Source organism: Sarcophilus harrisii, chromosome 5 (assembly GCF_902635505.1).
Source record: "Sarcophilus harrisii chromosome 5, mSarHar1.11, whole genome shotgun sequence".
NCBI lineage: Eukaryota > Metazoa > Chordata > Mammalia > Dasyuromorphia > Dasyuridae > Sarcophilus > Sarcophilus harrisii.
In genome coordinates, this window is record NC_045430.1 from 169,354,986 (window position 1) to 169,375,400 (window position 20,415).

Genomic DNA, 20,415 nt, shown 5'->3' on the forward strand with positions numbered 1-20,415 from the left:
CTCTTTTTAAAATTAATGCACAGCATTAAGAGAAGGAAAAAAGTATGTTAACAGTAATTAAAATAGGATGTCCCATCACTGAGAAGGAAGGAGAGATGAAAAGCCACAAAATGAAAACTTCAATTTCTTGGACAGCTGAATTTGTGTCTTAGAATGCCCTCTTTACTGTGTCTTTACTGTACAATGGCCAAACAATAACATGTAAATATCCATAGTTGCATTAGAAATTAAACTCAACAGAGAATTGCCCAAAGTGAAACATTTCAGAAGTAGGAATAATGGAGGAAAGGAAAAAGTAGGGACTAGAAGTTATAAGACATGAATTGTAGCATGACTCTGCCACTAAATGGTTGTTTGACTGCAAGAAATCCCCTGACCTTTCTGTGTACCTTTCTTTTCAGGGGCTGTTTATACTGAGAATATAAAATTTTGAAAGAAAGATTGACTTCTATTATCTAAAAGTTTCATTGATAAGTACAGGTAAAGCAATCTAAAGCCAACTCTGTAGACTTGAAAAAATATATAAAATATGCTTGCAAACAGGAAACATTTTCTGGCTAAAAATTCTATGCTCATACTTAGAGAAATGAATTCCTAAGATATTAAGGAAAATGTACAATAAATTAACAAAGAGTCCATTTATCTTCACTTTTATATATACATAGGAACAATATGTGGTTAAAAAATTAAATTCTTTTACAATTAATAGACTCTCATGTACCAAAGAATTATTATGAAAAATAGAATTACATTTTCACAAATATTACTCATTTCATTCAATGAAAAATATATGATGGTGCATTATATCAAAAAATAAGACATTGGGAAGTGTGGTTATGGTTCAAAAGTTTGGGACCCTTTGAAAATGCTATCTACATCCAGATAAAGAACTGATGGTCTCTGAATGCAGATAGAAGCATACTTTTTTTTCTCTTACATTATTTTTGTGTGTTTTTTTTTTCTTTTGATCTATTTCTTCTTTCACAACTATGACTAATATGGAAATATGTTTTACATGATAGCACATGCATAATCTATATCAAATTGCCCACCATTTTAGGAAGAGGGAAGCAGAAAAAGGGATAAAAATTTGGAACTTAAAATCTTTCAAAAGGGACATACTAAAAATTGTCTTGATATTTAATTGGGAAAAATACTATTTAAAAGAGAAGAAAGTTTGGAGCCCTTTGGCACGTTTTGATGTCTGTTAAATATAATTACATGGTTATTCCCAATCACTGCTTAATGGTGCTTTGAGTTGTATAGATAATGCCTTCTGCTTTAATACGCTCCAGTATTGGTCCATAGATCTCCTTTGTAAAAGGCCCTATCAAGCCTTTTGTTTTAATTTCACCTAAAAGGAAAAAAAAGTATAATTAATATTTGGGAAACAAGGGCAAGAAACTCTATAAACAAAGCACACTTCTACTAAAACTTAAGTTGAACTATTGGATGCCTGATGATTAAAGAAAATTCCACAGTGGCAAATTAAATACTAAGACTTTCAGGAAACTTTTTTCAGGTAATAGAACTTTTGACTGAACCTAATCATATGACTAGGCAGAGCAGTGATAAGTTAAAAAGTTAGCAACTGACAGTATCATTCACTCTGGTCAATCACAAGTACTTCTTAGGATGATGCATACAGAAAAAGGAAAAAAAAAGAGAAAAGGAAACAAGGATATATTAAGTACCTATGTGTTAGGCACTATGCTAATGATATAATCAGTCTGATTCTTCTGGTCCCTTTCAGAATAATTTTCAATGACTCCATACATCATTAAGCAATTCTCTACTCAGCTTGGGGGGAAAATCAATTTTACTTTATTTTAGGTAAGCTTAATAAATACTTCTTTGGTGACTCTATTCCTGATTACGTTTTTACCCAATTCAATTAGCAGTTATCTATACAACTGGCATGACCCTGTGATGTACTTGCTGATGTATTCCTTTATAATTCTTTCTAGAGTCTGACATTTAAGGACCTGAAGGGGAGATAAAAAACATATACTCAATTTCTTAGGTCTCCACCTAGAGAATTTGCATGGTGTATGGTATAGTGGGATGAACACAGAACACAGAATCAGAAGGCCTGTGCTTGGTTCTGATATTACTTAGCTATATACCCATGAACAAATAACTCAACCTTTTGAAGATTCAGTTCCTTATCTATAAAAAAAAAACTCACAACAAATCCAGATAAACACTATGATATCTCATCTATAAGTAGGTCATGAAGAAAATGCTTTGTAAACCTTAAAGCATTATATAAATGAGTTATTTTTATTATTCAATAGATATTCAATTCATGATTGCTTAACTAGTTGAATGATCTTGTACAGGAGTGGAGTAAAAAGATAGTTAGAATATTGTGGTTATTGATATCCTTTGTTTTTATATTATTTACCATAATTTTCTTCTCCCCTCTAATATCAAAATAGATGAAAATATGCATTATAACAAGGAATAAAACGGGGAGGAACAGTTCAGCAAAACTAACTAGCATAATGTAATGAAAGGAAATATTAATATCTATGGTTGTGATTTTTCATTCACTAATCCCCAGAGTTGATAAAGCAGACAACTATGACAAAAAAAATTCATCTAATAGCATATAATTCTTGGCTGCCCTGAAACTCCTCAGTGATTTGAATATGTAACTTTGGTGTTCTATCTGGTAAATAACGGACATGTGCCCAACAAACGAATAACAGAAAGTAGCTGTAAAAAAAAGAAAGAAAGAAAGAAAAAGAAAGAAAAAAAAGATGTCACATTTGATTCAAGCATACAATGAATACTGCTTACCATTCAGAATCATCTTGGCAGCCATGGCTGCTGGCAAACCAACAGTCTTAGCCATAGCTGAAAATCCATTGACCTCACCATATACTACAAGATCAACAGTTTTGTGTTCTAAATGACCAGAAGGATGTCGTATTCCAAAACTGTCTCTCATTACAATCATATCTTTTTCTCCAGGACCTTAAAAACAACAACAAAAATCCCATTCAAATCTTCTATAGCTTTCATTTCACAGCTTAACTTGAGCAGTTTTATAAGGGATTCAATGGGTGGGAAGTTTGTCTTTCTGCTTTTTGCTTTCCTTCTCTTTCAGACACTTTCTACCTCAACAAATACTTATGTTGCTGTTTTAGCCCAATAAGGAAGTAAAAACTAATCTTCCATTCAATTTTATCCAAAGAAGACAAATCAATATCAGAACAGCATGGCCACAAATTCAAAAAGACTTTTGTTAATACCCTTTTGAGCGACTCTTTAACAGGTATGTTGAATTAATGATATTCTGTTTCAGATCTTTATTTCCAATCACAAAATAACTTATAAAGACTTTATATATGTTTCATATTTATGTATCAGCGTACATATTGCATTTCCTTCTGCTTCATTAGTATTTAAACTCAAGGATATGGAATGTTTCATATTTAATTTTTTTACCCTTAGCACTTAACATAATGAGTGAATTTAACAGGAGCCTAATAAATACTTGTTATTGGTGAATAAATTGACATTTCAGAGGCAGTGAAAATCTTAAGAAAGTCATACCCAAGGCAAGAATTACAATACCTCCAATACCTCTGTTTGTGTACATTCCATCACAGGGAGCACCCTACCTCATAAAGAAAATCATTCTATTTTCAAAAAGCTATAATTAGGAATTTCTTCCTCATATTTTAATTAAATTTACCTCCTTATAGTTTTGACTTGTTGATCCTGAATCTATCCTTTGGGAGTTCCACAGAATAAATCAAATCTCTTTCCCAACATAAACAAACCTCCATATGTTTAAAGGTAGTTATTCCACTGAGGTCTTCTCTTTTTCACACTAAACAAAACTAGTTTCTTCAACTTACGTGAAATTATTCTGAGGATCCTTTCCCTCCTGAGTTCTCTCTTTTAGACATGTTCTAGCTCATCATTGCCCCTTCTTAAAATGAAGTGCAAATGAACAAAGTATTCTAGATGTTGTCTGTTCAAGGCTGAATACAATAGGATTATAAATATCTTTATTCTAATCATATATTTCATATCACAAGTTCAACTCTTTTATACTTTTGCTTTCTTTTTCCCCTTTTAAAAAATAACCTGAATCACTTCCCCCCTTATATGAATCCCTTAATTTCTCTTACCTCAATCCAACCTTTTAATCCAGTCCCTGATTTTTGTAAGCTTTGTAGTCTAACATATTAAGCCCAAGTTTGACACTTCAATTCCCACTATTGTCCTATATTTCCTCTTCTCTTTGTTGCTAAACTCTTTGAAAATGCTGTCTACAAGAGATTAGAGTTAGCTCTTGCACATTGTGACTTTCCCCATTGCAGGTTGTCATAAGAAATTAAATGGGATTTTAAAAAAAAGTTTTGTGGAGGCTATAGCCAATATGTGAAGGCCAGCAGATTACAAAGAGCCAGTGAACAAATACTTAACCCAAAATTTACAAGAAGTACTGTATATATCCTATAAAAAAAGAAAAAATTCAGATTTCTTCTCAGGTACAAAAGGAGGATCAAAAAATTTTACTAAGATTTTTCAGTTCATAGGGGCAGCATGGTTCTAAACTCCATGATGTAGAAGGGATAAATGTATTTCTAATTTCTCTCCTCTTACTCATTTCTTAACCCTTACAATCCAACACCTAACTGGTAATTCTACTGAAACTGCTTTCTCCAAAATTATCTTTTAATTGCCAAAATCCAATGGACTTTTCTCAGTTCTCGTTCTTCTTTACCCCTCTGCACCTTTTGATATTGTTGATCATCTTCTCTTGAGAGTTTCTTTTCTCTTGGTTTTCAAAACAGTACTCTCTCCTGATTTTCCTCCTATATATCAGATTGCTCCTTCTCAGTCACCTTTGTTGGGTCTTCATCTTGGTAATACCTCATAACCATAAGCATTGCACAGGGTTCTCTCCTGGGCCCTCACATCTTTTCCCTCTATACTTCTTCACTTGGTGATTTCATTAGCTCCCATGGATTGTTTTACCATCTTTATACTAATAGTTCTTAAATCTCCTTATGCTGCTGCAGTTTCTCTGCTGACCTTTATTCTCATATCTCCAATTGTCTTGAACTGAATGACCAGTAAACATTTTAAACTTCATATGTCCAAAAGTGAGCTCATTATCTTTTCTCCCTATACCTACACTTCCTCCCAACTTCCCTATAACTATCAAGGGGAATATTATGCTTCCAATTCCTCAAATTCACATCATAAATGCCATCCGTAACTCCTCACTATCTCTTACTCCACCCCCATCTCCAATCTTTTACCAAAACCTGCTGATTTCACCTTTGTAATATCTCTTGAATACATCCCTTTCCTTTTTCTTATACTGCCATTACCCCTGTGCAAGCTTCAATACCCTTGTTAGTAGGTCTTCTTTCCTTAAGTATCTTCAACTTTAATTCATCCTCCATTATTTGCTAAAGTTATTTTCCTAAAGAATTGGTTCAACCATATCATTTTCCTACTGCATAAAATTTAATGGCTTCCTATTGCCTCTAGGATTTAATCCAAAATCCGATATTGGGCATTCAAAGTCCTTCTTCACCTAAGTCCCTCCTCTTCCACTTTCCAATCTCTTTCACCTCACTTCCTATCACATACCCTTCAATCCAATGATAATAGCCTTCTTGCTGCTCCACAAACAATCCATTTCTTACCTCTGGCCATTTTCACTGATGACCCCCCCCAATGCCAGGAAAGGATTCCTTTTTTCATCTCTGCTTTCTAACTTCCACCAAGTCCCAACTAAAACCCCATCTTCCTTTTAAAATTTATTTATTTAATATTTTCCCCAGATACATTCAAAACAAATTTTTTACATTTGTTTTTAAGATTTGAATTCTAGGTTCTTTCTCTTATCCCCACTCACAATTAAGAAACCATATATGAAGTTAGGCAAAACATTTCCATAAAAGTCAAGTTGTGATAGAAAACATAGATTCCCACCCTAATGAAAACCCTCAAGAAAAAATTAAGTTAAAAATAAAGAGAGAGAGAGAGAGAATAAAAGAGAATTCTTTGACCTGTATTCAGACTTGATCAGTTCCTTCTCTGGGTATTGACAGGATAAAATCCTATCTTATACAGGAAGATCCCTTTTAATTCTAGTGTCTTTTTCTTCTTAATTATTTCCTATTTATTCTATAAATAAGTTATTTGCACATATTTGTTTTCTTGCCTCCTTCATTAGATTGTAATGTTGGGGAAAGGGACTTTCTTTTTGTATCCCCAGTGCTTTCTTCAGGGCCTGGAAGATAGCAGGTGTTCAGTAAATGTTTATTAACTAACTAACTGATCCTACATTTACAAATATTTAGGAAGCATAATATTGCATACCATAGGAAAGTTTCATCACTAAATGTTTAGAGAATGCATCCACAAGAGATCCTGCTTTAGGGACTTGTTCATCTCCAAGTAACCCAAACCTGTGTGAAAAGAAAGAAAGCTTTTCAGTTCCATTTCAAAATTACATCTACTAAGATTCCTCTAATAACATCATCACCACCAACAACAATAACAAATATGTAAATAGCTCTTTGAGAGGCAGCATAGTCTAGTGGATAGAATCAGTCTTAGAGTCAATAATACATGGGTTTTAAGTTTCTCCTGTGACATATAGTGGGATGCTAGATTGCACAGTGAAAAGAAAGTCCAGCCTGGAGTAAGAAAGTTCAAATTTGACCTGGAACACTTACTAATTGGCTGACCCTGGATAAGTTACTTAATCCAGTTTGGTCAGTTTCCTCAAACATAAAATGGGCTGGAAAAGGAAACAGCAAACTATTCTAGTATCTTTGCCAAGAAAACCTCACATGAGGTCACAAAGAGTCAGACATAAAATAAAATGACTATAAACACAAATGACACCCAGTGTTTGTGTGATTCTGGACAAGTCACTTAATTTCTTAAGTGTTCCAGAGAACTCTCTAAGACCATAACTTCTGGAATGGTTGCCAGTGTTCATTTGGTAGAGGGAATTCCTCCACCAATGAAATCATAGATTTAAATTGAAAAAATAAAATTCTTTAAGATTTACATCACTTATTTTCTTTGATCTTCACAATGACTGTAGGAAGGAGATGTTATTGTTTCATTTTACCAGTGAGGAAGCTTGAAACTAAGAAAGTCAACTTAAATGATATTCAGAGGTCAGATGTGGAATACAATCCCACATTTTCCATTGCTTCTGATTTCCAAGTGTAGTGCTCTATCCACTATGTCATACTACCTTTCAATTCCACCCAAACTATAGAATGTTGGACTGGATTGGTTGATTTTTATATTGAATGAAAAAAGTTACAAGGTGACATTGCTTTTAAAAATTTTTTGTCAAATTGAAGAAATCAGTTTGTTCAAAACAGAATTTGCCTCCTCAGAACCTCCTTGAATACAAATAAGGAATACTAGCTGTATATTGTTTGGAGATTTGTAAAATCATACGATTTAGGGCTAGAAGGAAACTTGATGCAAATTAAATCCAATATTCACATAAAGATATCTTAAGAATTTGGGTAGTCTATATTAAACATAGTTGCTAAGTTGTACTGTTCTAAAATTTTAACTAGGATATATGCCAATAAACATCAAAGAGAGTCATTTGGGAGAAGACAACAAAGGGCCTTGCACATAATTTGCCACCACAAAAATTTAGGGAAATAAATCAAAATGAAAATTAATTCAGCTGATATTTTTCAGAAACTACATAGGAAACCAAATGGCAGACATTTCTCTTCTTTTGTTTTTTTGATTCAAATTTATCATGAGATGAAAAGTGGTAGACCAAGGGAAGCCTCCCAACATTGGAACAACAAATCCAAAGGGAAAATACATGTCTCAAATTCTATGCTAACTTTTTTTTAAAGAGGACATGCTAAAGAATGCCAGCACCAAAAGAGAGCACAGAAAGCCTCTTACCATTCTACTGCCTGCAGCTGCAAGTCATCCCCATCCAGTTTCTTGTACACAGCTTCCTTTAGTACATCATGAGTGGAGGAAGGTGAAATGCCAACCAATTCACAGAGCAGTTCTTTCTGATTACAAAAATAAGCATATACATTTAAAATTAATGTTTCAGTTTAGAAAAAATTGAATGATTAATTATTCCAAGCACTTCCTGTCAGTTACATTTCAAAAAAACAAGTCTCACCATGTATTTATATACAAAAACCATACATTTCTTAAAATCTGTATAACAAAAAATGATTACTATTTCTTGTTTTAAAAAAAATAACAGGTGAAGAAAAAACACCATGAATTTTAATTGCTGTATGATAATATACATTTGTATAGCACTTTACCATTAATAAAACAGATGACATATAATACATACCTTATTTTTATTTCACAATACTCCTCTGAAGTGGATAGGGTGGTTATTATTATTTCTCTTTTCCAGTTAATAAAACAGAAGTCTTGAAAATTTAATAATTATAATTTATGCAAGGACTTCTCGCTCCAAAATATGACTCCCTCATCTATATCATGCTTCCTCTCAAATATTTCCTACATTTTTTCCATTCCTACATTTCCTATATTCCTATATCCCCTCTTTGAAGCAAGGACAGTAGAAAGTTGCTGCTATTATTAGCCAGCAGCAAAGGTCAGGTTGGTTGAAAAGGCTCAGTCTTGTTGAAAATGTAGGAATACATGAGCAAAATACACTTTCTGATCATGAAAATGGCATTAAAAGGATAACAAAAATAAAATAAAAGAATTACAATTTAAGAGGATATTTTAAATTGCCTCTTAGTTGACTAAGGAATGGTTGAATAAACTATGGCATATGAATGTAACAGAACCTTATTGTGTGGTCAGAAACTATTTTAGATGATTTCAGAGAATTTTTTGTAGAACTGACCTAGATTAAAGTGACCACTACTAGAAAAGGAATTTATAAAGGATAGCAATTTTGTAAAATAAAAACTTTGAAAGACATAAGAACTCCATAACTAATATAGAAACATGTTTTGCTTGACTTCACATGTATGAGAGGTATTATATTGCTTGCCTTCTCTATGGGTAGGAGGGAGGGAGAGAATTTGGAATTTTAAAAACTTAAATTGAGCATTAAAAAAAGACATCTCTAAATAACACAATGTCCAATCATAGCTTCAAAAGATCTATGATAAAGCATGTTGCCCTTCCCTACACATAATGATGATGAATTCAAGTTTCAGAAAGAGATATAATTTTGGACATGGTCACTGTGTGAATTTATTTTGCTTAGTGTCTATATTTGTTACAAGCTGTTAAGTTTTTCTTTTTAAACTTTCACTTGATTTTTAGATGAGGAAAGGGGAATCTAAGAAGGGGAGGATTTGTAATAATCATGACCAAAAAAGGGGTTAGATTACAGTAGCATTTTTTTTAATGTTCAGAACAGAACAGAAAGAAATTCAGAAGGAAGCACATCTAAGTGAGAGGTGAAAGCAATGAGTAAAATTTATTACATTCTTTTCTGAAATCTAGCAATATAAAATGGAAGTTCATGGTTTCATTTGGAATTCTTTTATGTTCTACATATATAAGTTTAAGTTCATTTTTTTAAATATTAATAAGAAAAGAGTAGGAATAGCCCAGTTGATTAAATTTAGAATAAAGATAATAAAATACAAAACAATGCACATAATGACTACAGCAATGTAACCATAAAAAATAAAAAAGTAAAAGCGAATTTTCAATATAAGGATGATTGTTAGTCCAGCTGTGAAAATACACTTCTCTGTCTCTTCTCTGCAGAGGTAGGAGAGTAAAGGTATTTTCATATACTGTATACAATAGCAGACACAAACAATGCATTAGTTCATTTTGCTGAATAATTTTTCCCCATTATTTTTTTTCACAAGGGATTATTTACCTCATTTTGTCAATAGAGATATATTTGAAAATGAAGGTCAAATCATCTAAAAATGGTAAAAGATTAGAAAGAACAAGTAATATTCATAGCTCTTCAACCACTTATCAAGCTTAACATCTCTCTTTTCCTCCCCTCCTCCGAGGGAAATAGTCTTTTAGGCTGCAATTGCCTATGAACAGAAAGTATATATTTAGTCCACCAAAAATCAAAACAAAACAAAAATAAACCCAAAACTCAAAAGAACTATCTATGGAAAAGTGATGAAAGGAAGTTGGTGAAAAGATAACATAAATCAATGAAATAAACCAATTTTGTCTATAAGACTCCATTTCCTTAACCAAGCCATCATTAATAACTAAAAAGTTAAGGAAATGGAGTTCATAGAAAGATTTATTTTTAAAAAAGAATGTTATAAAAAATCAAAGGCATTACTTTTTGAAAGGAAAGAGGGAAAAAAGAATCTAGACTTTTAAAAGGACTGCAAACACAACAAAAATTGAATTTCAAAAGAAATGGCTATGTCACTTGAAACTAAGGCCAGACTGTGTTATAAAAATTTAACCTTGGGAATTAAATAGACCACAATAAGAGAAATGTTGACCGTGGTCATATTAGTATCCATTTTTCAGAAAGTGTATTCAACAAATGGTTTCTTATGCTGTGTCCATGGGTCCAATCAATTTGCTTTGAAAATGAGAAAGGGAAGTCAGGAAGAAAAAAATAATGCTTTAATCCCAACAGCGTGCCTCACTTTCTGCAGACCTAGTTCATTAAACTGAACTACAATGTCTTTGGCTCCATGATCAACCAATAACTGCAAAAATAACTGCTCTGCCTGTATATCACTAAAACCCCTGGAAGATATTTTTCCTAACAATATGAGGTTCCTTACATCTCAACCAGAAAGACATTAGAACTAAGGGGAGGTTACAAAAGGAACCATGTTAGGAGCAATATGGCACATTAGAATTTAGAAAGACTAACAAGCATCCTCCCCTAATGTCAATGGAGAAAGTTGGATATCAACACTAAATATGTGAGATTAAGTTCCCATTTTTTCTACTTTTTTTTGAAGTATTGTTCCTATCTCACCCCTCTCTCCCAACTGGTTTGACTTCAGTTTTGAATTCACTTCAATGAAAAGGAAAGACAAATTTGTGGAACATAAAAAGTGTGACCCAGCCATTGTAGACTATACACAACTTACCAGATACTTACCCAGGTGATAGGTGAGGCTTCAGGACTAAGGGCAGGGTATACATCTCTATTTATTAGGCCCAATTTTACAAATCCATTCAAAGCTTTGGCATATCCCTGAAACAAAACAGAGTGAGTTATGTATGATATGCTTCTCCTTAAAAGAGAAAAAAACATTATTTGAAGAAATTGCCAAAGTTGGCAAACAAAAAATCAACACTCCTGAATGAACTGTGTCCAGCTCCCGATCTCCTTATAAGTGCACAAGTCTCCCCTCTCAAGAATGTTCTCTCTCCCAATCCCTTTCTCTCAGAATCTTTATTTTCATTCTTCCATAAGAACAAGCTTCTCCTATGTGTAAGACATTGCCATAGGTGTCGGATATACAAAGAAAAAACAAAAGTACAATCCCTGACCAGAAGCTTATTTTTTGCTTGGAACAGGAGTTGGAACTGGGATAGAGAAGCAACATTTACACAGGGGGGTGCCACATAATTGAACGAGAGAGACAGAACTAAATAGAGCCAAGCCTGCAAAGGCTGCCCACAGAATAGCTGAGTAGTGGAAAGAACTACCATGGAGGAGTACCCTATTCTTTGGAGCATTTCTCTGATCTATCCAAGAAAGAGTCACTACCACTGAAAGTGCCCTCTCCTCTCCTTCCTTCCCCCTTTTGTCTCAACAGTTTTGAAATGGGATTCAACAACTTCATGCCTTCTGATGAAATGGAAAACTATTAGATCCTCCCATCTTCCTTGCTTCTCTGCTCTGATGTCCCCATGCACTGTTATATTAATGCGCTAAAGACCCAATCTAGATCTTGCCAACTCACCAACAGGTGCCCCCTTAGGACTTCCTGCTCTTTCCATTTGCTACTAAGTTTTCTTCTATGTGTTGTCTTCTTGGGAGGGATTGTCTCAATTTTTCTATTTGTATCTACTTGATATATAGTAAATGCTTAATAAACATTTTTTTCATTTATTCTTAAGTTGGGGTATCTAAACTGAAGCTCGGAAAGTTAGGAATTTTAAGGCAAAGTGGGAGCAAATTCCAGGCATGTAGAATAGCCTTCACATATTTAGGAGATGTAATGCCAGGTTTGAGAAAGCAAACTTATCAGTTTGGTAAATGTGTGATATGAATTCAAGGGGACGCTTGTGTTTCTCTTTTAAAAAATGGATGTTTCTGTCTGTGATTTGTGTATATCACTTCACTGTATAGGTTATATACTTCACATTTCTGTTTTTTTTATCCCATGCATGTCTTTTATGTCATTTCTCAAATATATTAATGCTACTTGTTTCTTATACCTACTATCCATCTTTTATCAAGTAGAACAGACAGGACAATTTCATTTCTGTGCAAATAGTCCATTTGTTCTCCCTACCCCCACCCACCCCTAGATGCTCAGAGACAAAAATCAAGGACTCCTTGAGACCTTTTATAAGAATCAACATTTTATTTATATTACAAGATGGCACACCGGGTAGAGAACTAGGCTTGAAATTAGGAAGACAAGTTCAAATGAAGGCTCAGACACTAATTGTATTGCTCTGAGCAAGTAATTTAATTTCTGCCTGCTTCAATTTTCTCAACTATAAAATAGGGATAATAAAAGCACCAATATTACAGGTCTTGTTATTTCAAATGAGATAACATTTGCAAATGTCTTACATAGTACCTGGCACATAGTAGCACTGCCTCCATGCTTATTCCTGTCCTTTTTTCCCTTAAAGTAAATTTGAAAATTCAGCCTAGAGAAAGATTGTGAAATGTTTCTGACCATGTGTCACCTCATCTGAGAAGTGTCACCTGATTATTTCCCAATGTCCATCCTTTCCTTCCTGAAATTATCTCTTTTTTGTTTTTGTTGGGAGTTCTTAACCAAAGGACTGTGAACTTTCTCACACACACACACACACACACACACACACACACACACACACACAGTAATTGTATTTCAATACAATTGGCTTCCTCTGTAGAATTACAGAGGATTACAGTATTTTATTTTATGCATTTAAAACATTCTTAGAAGGGGTCTATAGGTTGATGGCTAACAGGGTCTATGAAAGAAAACAGGCTTAAGAACCCCAGGCTACCTCTTCTCTCCCTTCCCCTTTGACCTGTAAAATATTAAATTCTTTGAGATCGTGGCTAGGTTTGTTCATTGTAGGTGCTTAATAGAATGTCTCTCAAATTGAATCGATTTGAAAATAGTCACTTTTGTTAACTCATGACTGGTATTTATGAAACTAGATCCTAATCCAGCTGCACAAAAAGAAAGACCACCTTCTTGTACTGCAGATAAAATGCTGATTCTTATAAAAGACCTCAAGGAGAAAATCCTTTATTTTTGTCTCTGAGTATCCAAAAGTGTGGTGGGTGGAAGTAGGGAGCAGGAATGGATGGTTTACACAGGAGTGAAATTGTGCAGTCTGTGCTGCCTGATAAGAGATGGATAGTAAGTATAAGAAACCTGCAGCATTAATATGTTTGAGAAATGACATAAGAGACATGCATGGGATAAAAAAATCAGAAATGTGAAGCATATATAATCCATGCAGAGAGGTGTTCATACAAATCACAAAAGGAAACATCCATTTTTTGGAGATGAACACTGTAGTGTTGCTGGAGTTTCTTTACATTCTGATAAATATCCACTTTCCCCCCCACCCAAGTAAAAAATTGTTTTTATTTTAATAGCCTTCAAAAGGGTTTGGTTTTTTGTTCAGTCATATTTCAATCTTTGGGACCCCGTTTGAGTTTTTGTAGGAAAGATACTAGAATAGTTTGCTATTTCCTTTTCCAGATGAGGAAACTGAGGCAAACAGGATTGAGTGATTTGTCCAGGGTCACACAGCTAATGTCTGAGACCAGAGTTAAATTCATAAAGAGGAGTCTTCCTGACTTCAGAAGGTTCATCACTGCATTCACTGAACTACCAAGCTGCCCCTTTTAAAAGGGTTATTGAAACTAAACTTCAGGATTTTCCTATTAAAAAGAAAAAAGGGCAACTAGTTGGTCAGGGAAAATTATTTTAAGGAACTGCCACATAAGGAAATTCCTTCTACCAAAATAGAGTTGGCATCCTCCCTATGATTTACTTTTCTCAGAGTGACTTAGAATTTATGACTTGGCCAAAGTCACAGCCAGTATATGCATGAGACAGGACTAGAAGCCAGACCTTCCTGCCTTTCAAACTGGCTCTCGATCCACTGTCATATGTAGATAACATATGTTAATACATCACCAATAGCAAAATGTATAAAGTCTGTAACAAGTAGACATTTTTGAACACTAAAAAAACATGCTTACTTTATATCTTAGAGTCCCACGCAATAAAGTATGAGCAGACTGAATATCATATATCTCAGCATACTTGGTACTATCTCTATTAGGATAGCCTTCCAAGTTTAATCCTGGGAAATAATCCATGGAGGTAACATAATCAAGAAAAGATGATCCACCAGTTTCAATCACCTGATGAAAATTAAAAATGGATAAGTCAGTACCAAAACTACCATTAATAAATCCATTAAATTTCACAAGCTATTTTACAGTCACATTCTTTACTAACAAAAACACATTATTTGTAACAGGTTTTAAGTTTTACAAAGTACTTTCCTCACAACAATCCTGAAACCTAGATATTACAGTAATGGTGTCTATTTTCCAAATAAAGAATTGAAGATTTAGAGACGTTAAAAGATTTGCCAAATGTCATCCAATTAGCAAGTATTTGAATTATTACTGAAACTCAGGATTCTCTTGGCTCCACTTAAAGGCTTTTTCCATTATAACATACTATTTCTTTTAGCAGGGTTCTGCTATCACTTTTCCTTTCTCACAGTCACATTAATGGTGGTCATTCTAAATCCCACTGACAATTGAGTTTTACAACTAAATGATGATAGGACCATAAATTGGGGTATGAAGGCACATTAAGTGGTTATAGAGTCCAAGCTCCTCACTTTCCAGATAAGGAAAATAAAGTTCAGATAACTTGCTCCTAACTATTGAGATAGTAAATGGCAGAAATGGAACTGGAACTCGTCTTCTATTTCCAGAATCCAGAGCACTTTCCATTGAGATTAATTGCATCTAAAGCATTTGTAGTTAATTTCCAAAGCAATTGATTGTGAACAATTTTCAACTCCAAAACTAATTAATCTTTCATATAAAACTAATTAAATTATAGGTAGACCTCAATGTACAGATGGGTCTAACAGTTTATCAGTTAGTCACTCCTTCTGGGATCCTTTCCATCTTCTTTGTTTATCCAGCTTCATTTATAGCCATATGATTATATTTCTGAATAATCATAGTCAATTTTTATGATGATCTTCTAGTTCTGCTTGAATAGAGCAGAATAACTATATTATTTAATATGTCTTTTCATTAGATTAAAAGCTCCTTCAAGGTAGGGATTGTTATTTTTCATCTTTATACTCCTAGCATTTACCATAGTGCCTTATAAACATTATGTGTTTAATTAATTTGTTGATTTTTTTCATATATCTCACAGCTGTCCTTTTTAATTGCATTCTAGTATTTCATGATACTGACACAATCACCAATTATTCGGCCATTCCCCAATTGTCATACATTTAAATTAACCCCTATATTTTCAAAGTGACATAATCAATCATCAGCCCTGCCAAATGTATAATGAAAAACTATCACACACAAAGCAATTTCATAGGCATAAATATATCCTCTACCCTCAAGAAGATTGTAAAATCCTGGAAAATGAAAACAAAGCCATATACTTTTATATCCTCCACTGTCTCATTCCAGAGCAGGACACACACCAGGCACTTGATGCTCCAGAGTCACTATCTCTTGAATGCAACTTCTCATCTCTGCAGACCATGCCTTTTCACTAGTTTTCTCCAATGTTTGGAATTCTTTCTCTCTCCTTAGCTCTTTCTTAATTGTGCCTTCCTTTAAATCTTAGCTTAAATCCTATCTTCTGTAAGTGACTATTCCTCCTCAATGCTAGCTAGTGCCTTAACTCCTGAGATTATCTCCCATTTACCATTAAAATATGTTACATACATATATATATATATATATATATATATGTATGTAACATATTTTAATATGTGTGTGTGTATACACACATACACACACACATATGTATATAGAGCTGTTTGAATGTTTTCTCCATTAGAGTAGTGATTACTATACTTTCAGTGCTTAGTACAGTATCTGGTATATATTTAGTGCTTAACAAATGCTTTTTGACTTTATCCAACTTGACTAAATTGCTCAATTTAATTTACATGAATAAAAAGCCAATCACAAGCATACAGCCAAAATTCAGAAGACGTTATAAGCAAATATTTGTTGGCTACTAGGTAATGAAATGCTGTTTTGTTGAACTAAGGTTCAATGGAATCATCAATTAAAATACTGGAGCAGGGAATATGTATAGAGTCATGTCCATGGATACTTTATTCAAATGCAAATGTTCTTTTAGGTTTAAGAAGTAAAAGGGGAGGGGAGTAGGATAAAAAATAAAATTGTGGAACATTATTTAGTCTTTAATTCTTTAGAATAGTGGGTAGAATGTTAGTTTTGGTTTAGGTTCAAATTTCAGCATCTCTGATACTGCAAGCCACTTATTTTCAATATGCCTTAGGCAATTGTGAATGACTCTTTGTGATCTCATTTGGGCTTGATTTGGCAAAGATACTGGAGTGTTTTGCCATTTTTCTCCAGTTCATTTTATGGATGAGGAACTGAGGCAAATACATTTAAGTGACTTACACACAGTAAGTGTCTGAGACCAGATGTGTGACCTAGCTGACCTTAGATTTATCTACTAACTTAGTTATGGAAGGATTGCTATCTGCAATTGCAATTGCTGCAAAAGCTAGTTTCACTGGCTGAAGAAAAAAAAAAAAAGAAAAAAAATGATCTTCATTACCTAGAGCCAACAAGTATTTGGTTATGATGCTCTCTGAATTTTGACTGTATGCTTGTGATTTGGGTTTATATTCATGTAAATTAAATTAAGCAATTTAGTGAAGTTGAGTCAAATAAAAAAAGCATTTATTAAACAATATGTATCAGGTACTGTACTAAATATGATAAGTATAGTAATCCCTACCCTAGATAACATTTAAACAGCTATATATATGTAATATATATTAAGGCTAAATGGATTGTTCACAGGACATTGCTCTCAAGTTGAGAAACTAATTCTTTTGAATATTCTTTAGCATTCATGACTAAGGATCCTCCCTAATTGCCTTAATATACTAAATAATAAAATTTCCATTGAAAAGCTTGGGGGGCAGAAAATCAATTGGTAGGCTAATACAACTCAATCAATTGATATCTTGACCTCTTTAACAGTATTGATTCACCTCTCCATTAAGCAGATATTTAGCAGGTTGTAGGATGTTCATTAAGACTCCAACGGGGCTCCAGCTGAATTTGTATCTCAAAGGATTGTCAGAATGCTCTGGGGCTGGCAAACCACCACAAAAGGAGATGTAAGATTCAATCTGTAAGTGAATTTACATAAATCACATTATCAGCAAGTTAAAGAAAATAATTTTATTGCAATTAAACCAAAACAAAATAAGCTATTGAGCTTGTTTCTTGTGATTCCTTATGTATTCAGAAATACCTACCTTAGGTCAATTCACACTCAGTTTGATTTGTCACCATCATAGGCAAAAGAAAGTTATTCTATAAGAGTAGATAAGTCTTGAGTACAAAGAATGATTGGGAGTAAAATTCTACAATATATCTCATCTTTACAAATACATCATGATCTTGAGAACTGATTAATCATCTTTAAATAGTGTTTGTCTAAACCTCTGACCAAAAATAGTGTAATTAGTACATGAAAGCCAGAAGGCACTTGATAGATTTGGTCTATCAAAAAGTTTTTTCTCATGTATATTAAACATTAGCCCACTTCCTTCTAAACTATTCCACTGCACCAAAAAATTGTTGGAAAATATATTTCTCTACAAATGGTTCATTGCCTGGGATTTGGTCATCTTTCATTCCAAGAAGAATAGACTCCAAGCTAAAAGGGACTTTGGAAGGTAATCTATCTATTTTACTGATGAAGAAACTAATCAGAAGGGTCATACAGGGCATAAGTAGCCGTGCCAGTATTTAATATAGGTTCTTTATCTCAAATCTAGCTTTCTTTCCACTATACCACTTCCTAACACAATTTTATTTTAATAGAATTTTTTGCTCTTGTAGGATTCAATTGACTATGTCTAATCAAAGCCTGTGTTTGTTCCAGTTATGTCACTCTTATAAATTTTGATCTATTCTGGTACTGGCACTATCAGGAATAAAATCACTTTAATAATTACACATTCCAGCATGAACCTAGTTCTACAAATCTCCAAATTTCCAGATTATATACTAAAAAACATTTCTATGAATTTGCCCACAATTAATGAAATACAGCTACTGGAATGTCAGATGGAAATTTTGCCCTGATATAACTTCAAGAGACAATTAGGTGGATCAGCTGATAGAGCCCTAGACCTGGAGGCAGAAATATAAATGCATTATTGTATGAAGAGCTAGATTCAGATATCCTGAGTTTAAGTTTTGATGAAACTCAGTAATAATTTGACTCTGGGCCAATAATTTTCTAATTTTCATTCCCTCCCACCATCTGGAAAATGGTTTTAATACACTATCAATATTGTAGAGTTACTGAAAAGAAAGTGTTTGCAAAACTTAAAGTGATATATAAAGGTAATATTATTTTTAGAGTTTATCAGTAGACTACAAATGTTAATATAAATTATCCATCATCATGTTACCTCATAAACAAGGTAATGAGAAGTCATGTATACCACCTTCAGCAGCTAAATATCCTACCTAGAGACTATTAAAGAAAGAAGTGTTCTTATGGATCATCTAGTCCACTTCCCTAATTTTAAAGATAAAATGAGGCCCAGAAAAATCAAAGAATGGCTTGACTAAAACTAGACAAACAGAAAAAGGATGAATATCTAGGTCTTATAATTCTAAATTCAGTTATTTTTTCTACTATATTCTGAAGATTCCTAAGAAGACATCCTATTCACTTCTTGCTATTCACTCCACTGCCACATGTTTTCTCTTTCTGTTTCCATATATCTTAACTTTAATTGTTTTAAAGCTAAATGAAATACATTATGGAGATCTCTTCCTATATATGTCAACATATTCATCATATTTGATTGTGCTCTACAAAAATACAAGTATTTAGTCATATACTAATCCTAAAACTAGACATAGCACCAATTTAGTTCCAATTAGACATCCTAACCCCAGCCCCACTTTATCTGAAAATCTAGCCTCATAAAATCTATCCCACATGATGTCATAGAAAAGCATATATCATCATCTTGGGGTAGTTTTTTTACATGAAAGAAACAAAGTCAGTTAAGATTTTCCTAAATAAATCTTAGAGGTTTAAAGCTTACCGTGGCTCCTACTTCTTTAGCTTTATCAATTGTTTCTAGGGCCAACATATGATCAAGGCCAGGATCCAATCCCAGCTCTCCAAGTAACGTGATGCCGGCTTCATTCACACTAAAAGAATTGGAAAAACAGAAAATGAAAAAATGTTGGTAATATAAAAATACTTCAAAGGGGCCAAAGGCCACCTACTTTAGTGAATACTGAGGAAACTTACCTTTTCTCCAATTCTTTCATGGCTGGTGTAATGTAGCTAGCAGTGACCATATTCACTTTGCTGGCAATACATGCTTTGGCCACTACAGGATGTAATACATAGGGTAGCAAGCTTCAAAAGGAAAGAGGAGGGAAAAATACCTGATTATGATATTGCAACAGCTTTCTTGATTAGAAATTAGCATTCTGCCTTCTAATTACTGGACACCTTATTTATGGAACTTACAGATTCATGAAATGCTATGAATAAAAAGATTTCTTCCAAATATTCATGTTTTAAGAGCAATAGAGTGGCAGGTTTTTTTTTAATCTTCCTGAATTAAGAAATTTTACCAAAAACTTTATGTTTTTCAACAAATACAGACCCAATAGTACTTGCTTCAAAGATGTGATTCGAATGTTGTTGCCATGTCACAAAACAAAGATTTTATTTGCCCCTAGGCAAGTACCACAAGCCAGCATGCAATTTCTCCCTCCTTTAGTACTTAATAATTAAAACATTTATTAAATGATGCTCTGTGCAAAGTACCAAACTAACTTCTGGGAATGCAAAGACAAAAACAAAATTGTCCTTGGAGAAGATGTGGGGATATATATGTACAAAGATCAGTAAATACCAAATAAACTAACTGTCCTTGGAGAAGGTGGGGGCTTATGCACAAAGA

The 20,415-nt window shown here is 33.5% G+C and overlaps 1 protein-coding gene across 2 annotated transcripts in view; it reads right to left on the reverse strand.

Annotated features, from left to right (window-relative positions):
• Positions 1-1,092: 1,092 nt before the first annotated feature.
• Positions 1,093-20,415, reverse strand: part of AASS (aminoadipate-semialdehyde synthase) — a 63,772-nt gene continuing 44,449 nt past the window's right edge. The window contains exons 16-24 of one of the 2 annotated variants that reach the window (XM_031938923.1): positions 19,752-19,862; positions 19,540-19,648; positions 17,455-17,595; positions 14,396-14,560; positions 11,099-11,194; positions 7,939-8,054; positions 6,361-6,449; positions 2,806-2,982; positions 1,093-1,354 (exon numbers count right to left, since the gene is read on the reverse strand). In XM_031938923.1, the coding sequence (XP_031794783.1) occupies positions 1,236-1,354; positions 2,806-2,982; positions 6,361-6,449; positions 7,939-8,054; positions 11,099-11,194; positions 14,396-14,560; positions 17,455-17,595; positions 19,540-19,648; positions 19,752-19,862 (1,123 nt within the window). In that variant the 3' untranslated portion in view covers positions 1,093-1,235. The remainder of the gene's footprint in view (positions 1,355-2,805; positions 2,983-6,360; positions 6,450-7,938; positions 8,055-11,098; positions 11,195-14,395; positions 14,561-17,454; positions 17,596-19,539; positions 19,649-19,751; positions 19,863-20,415) is intronic. The other variant, XM_012550994.3, reaches the window with a different exon arrangement.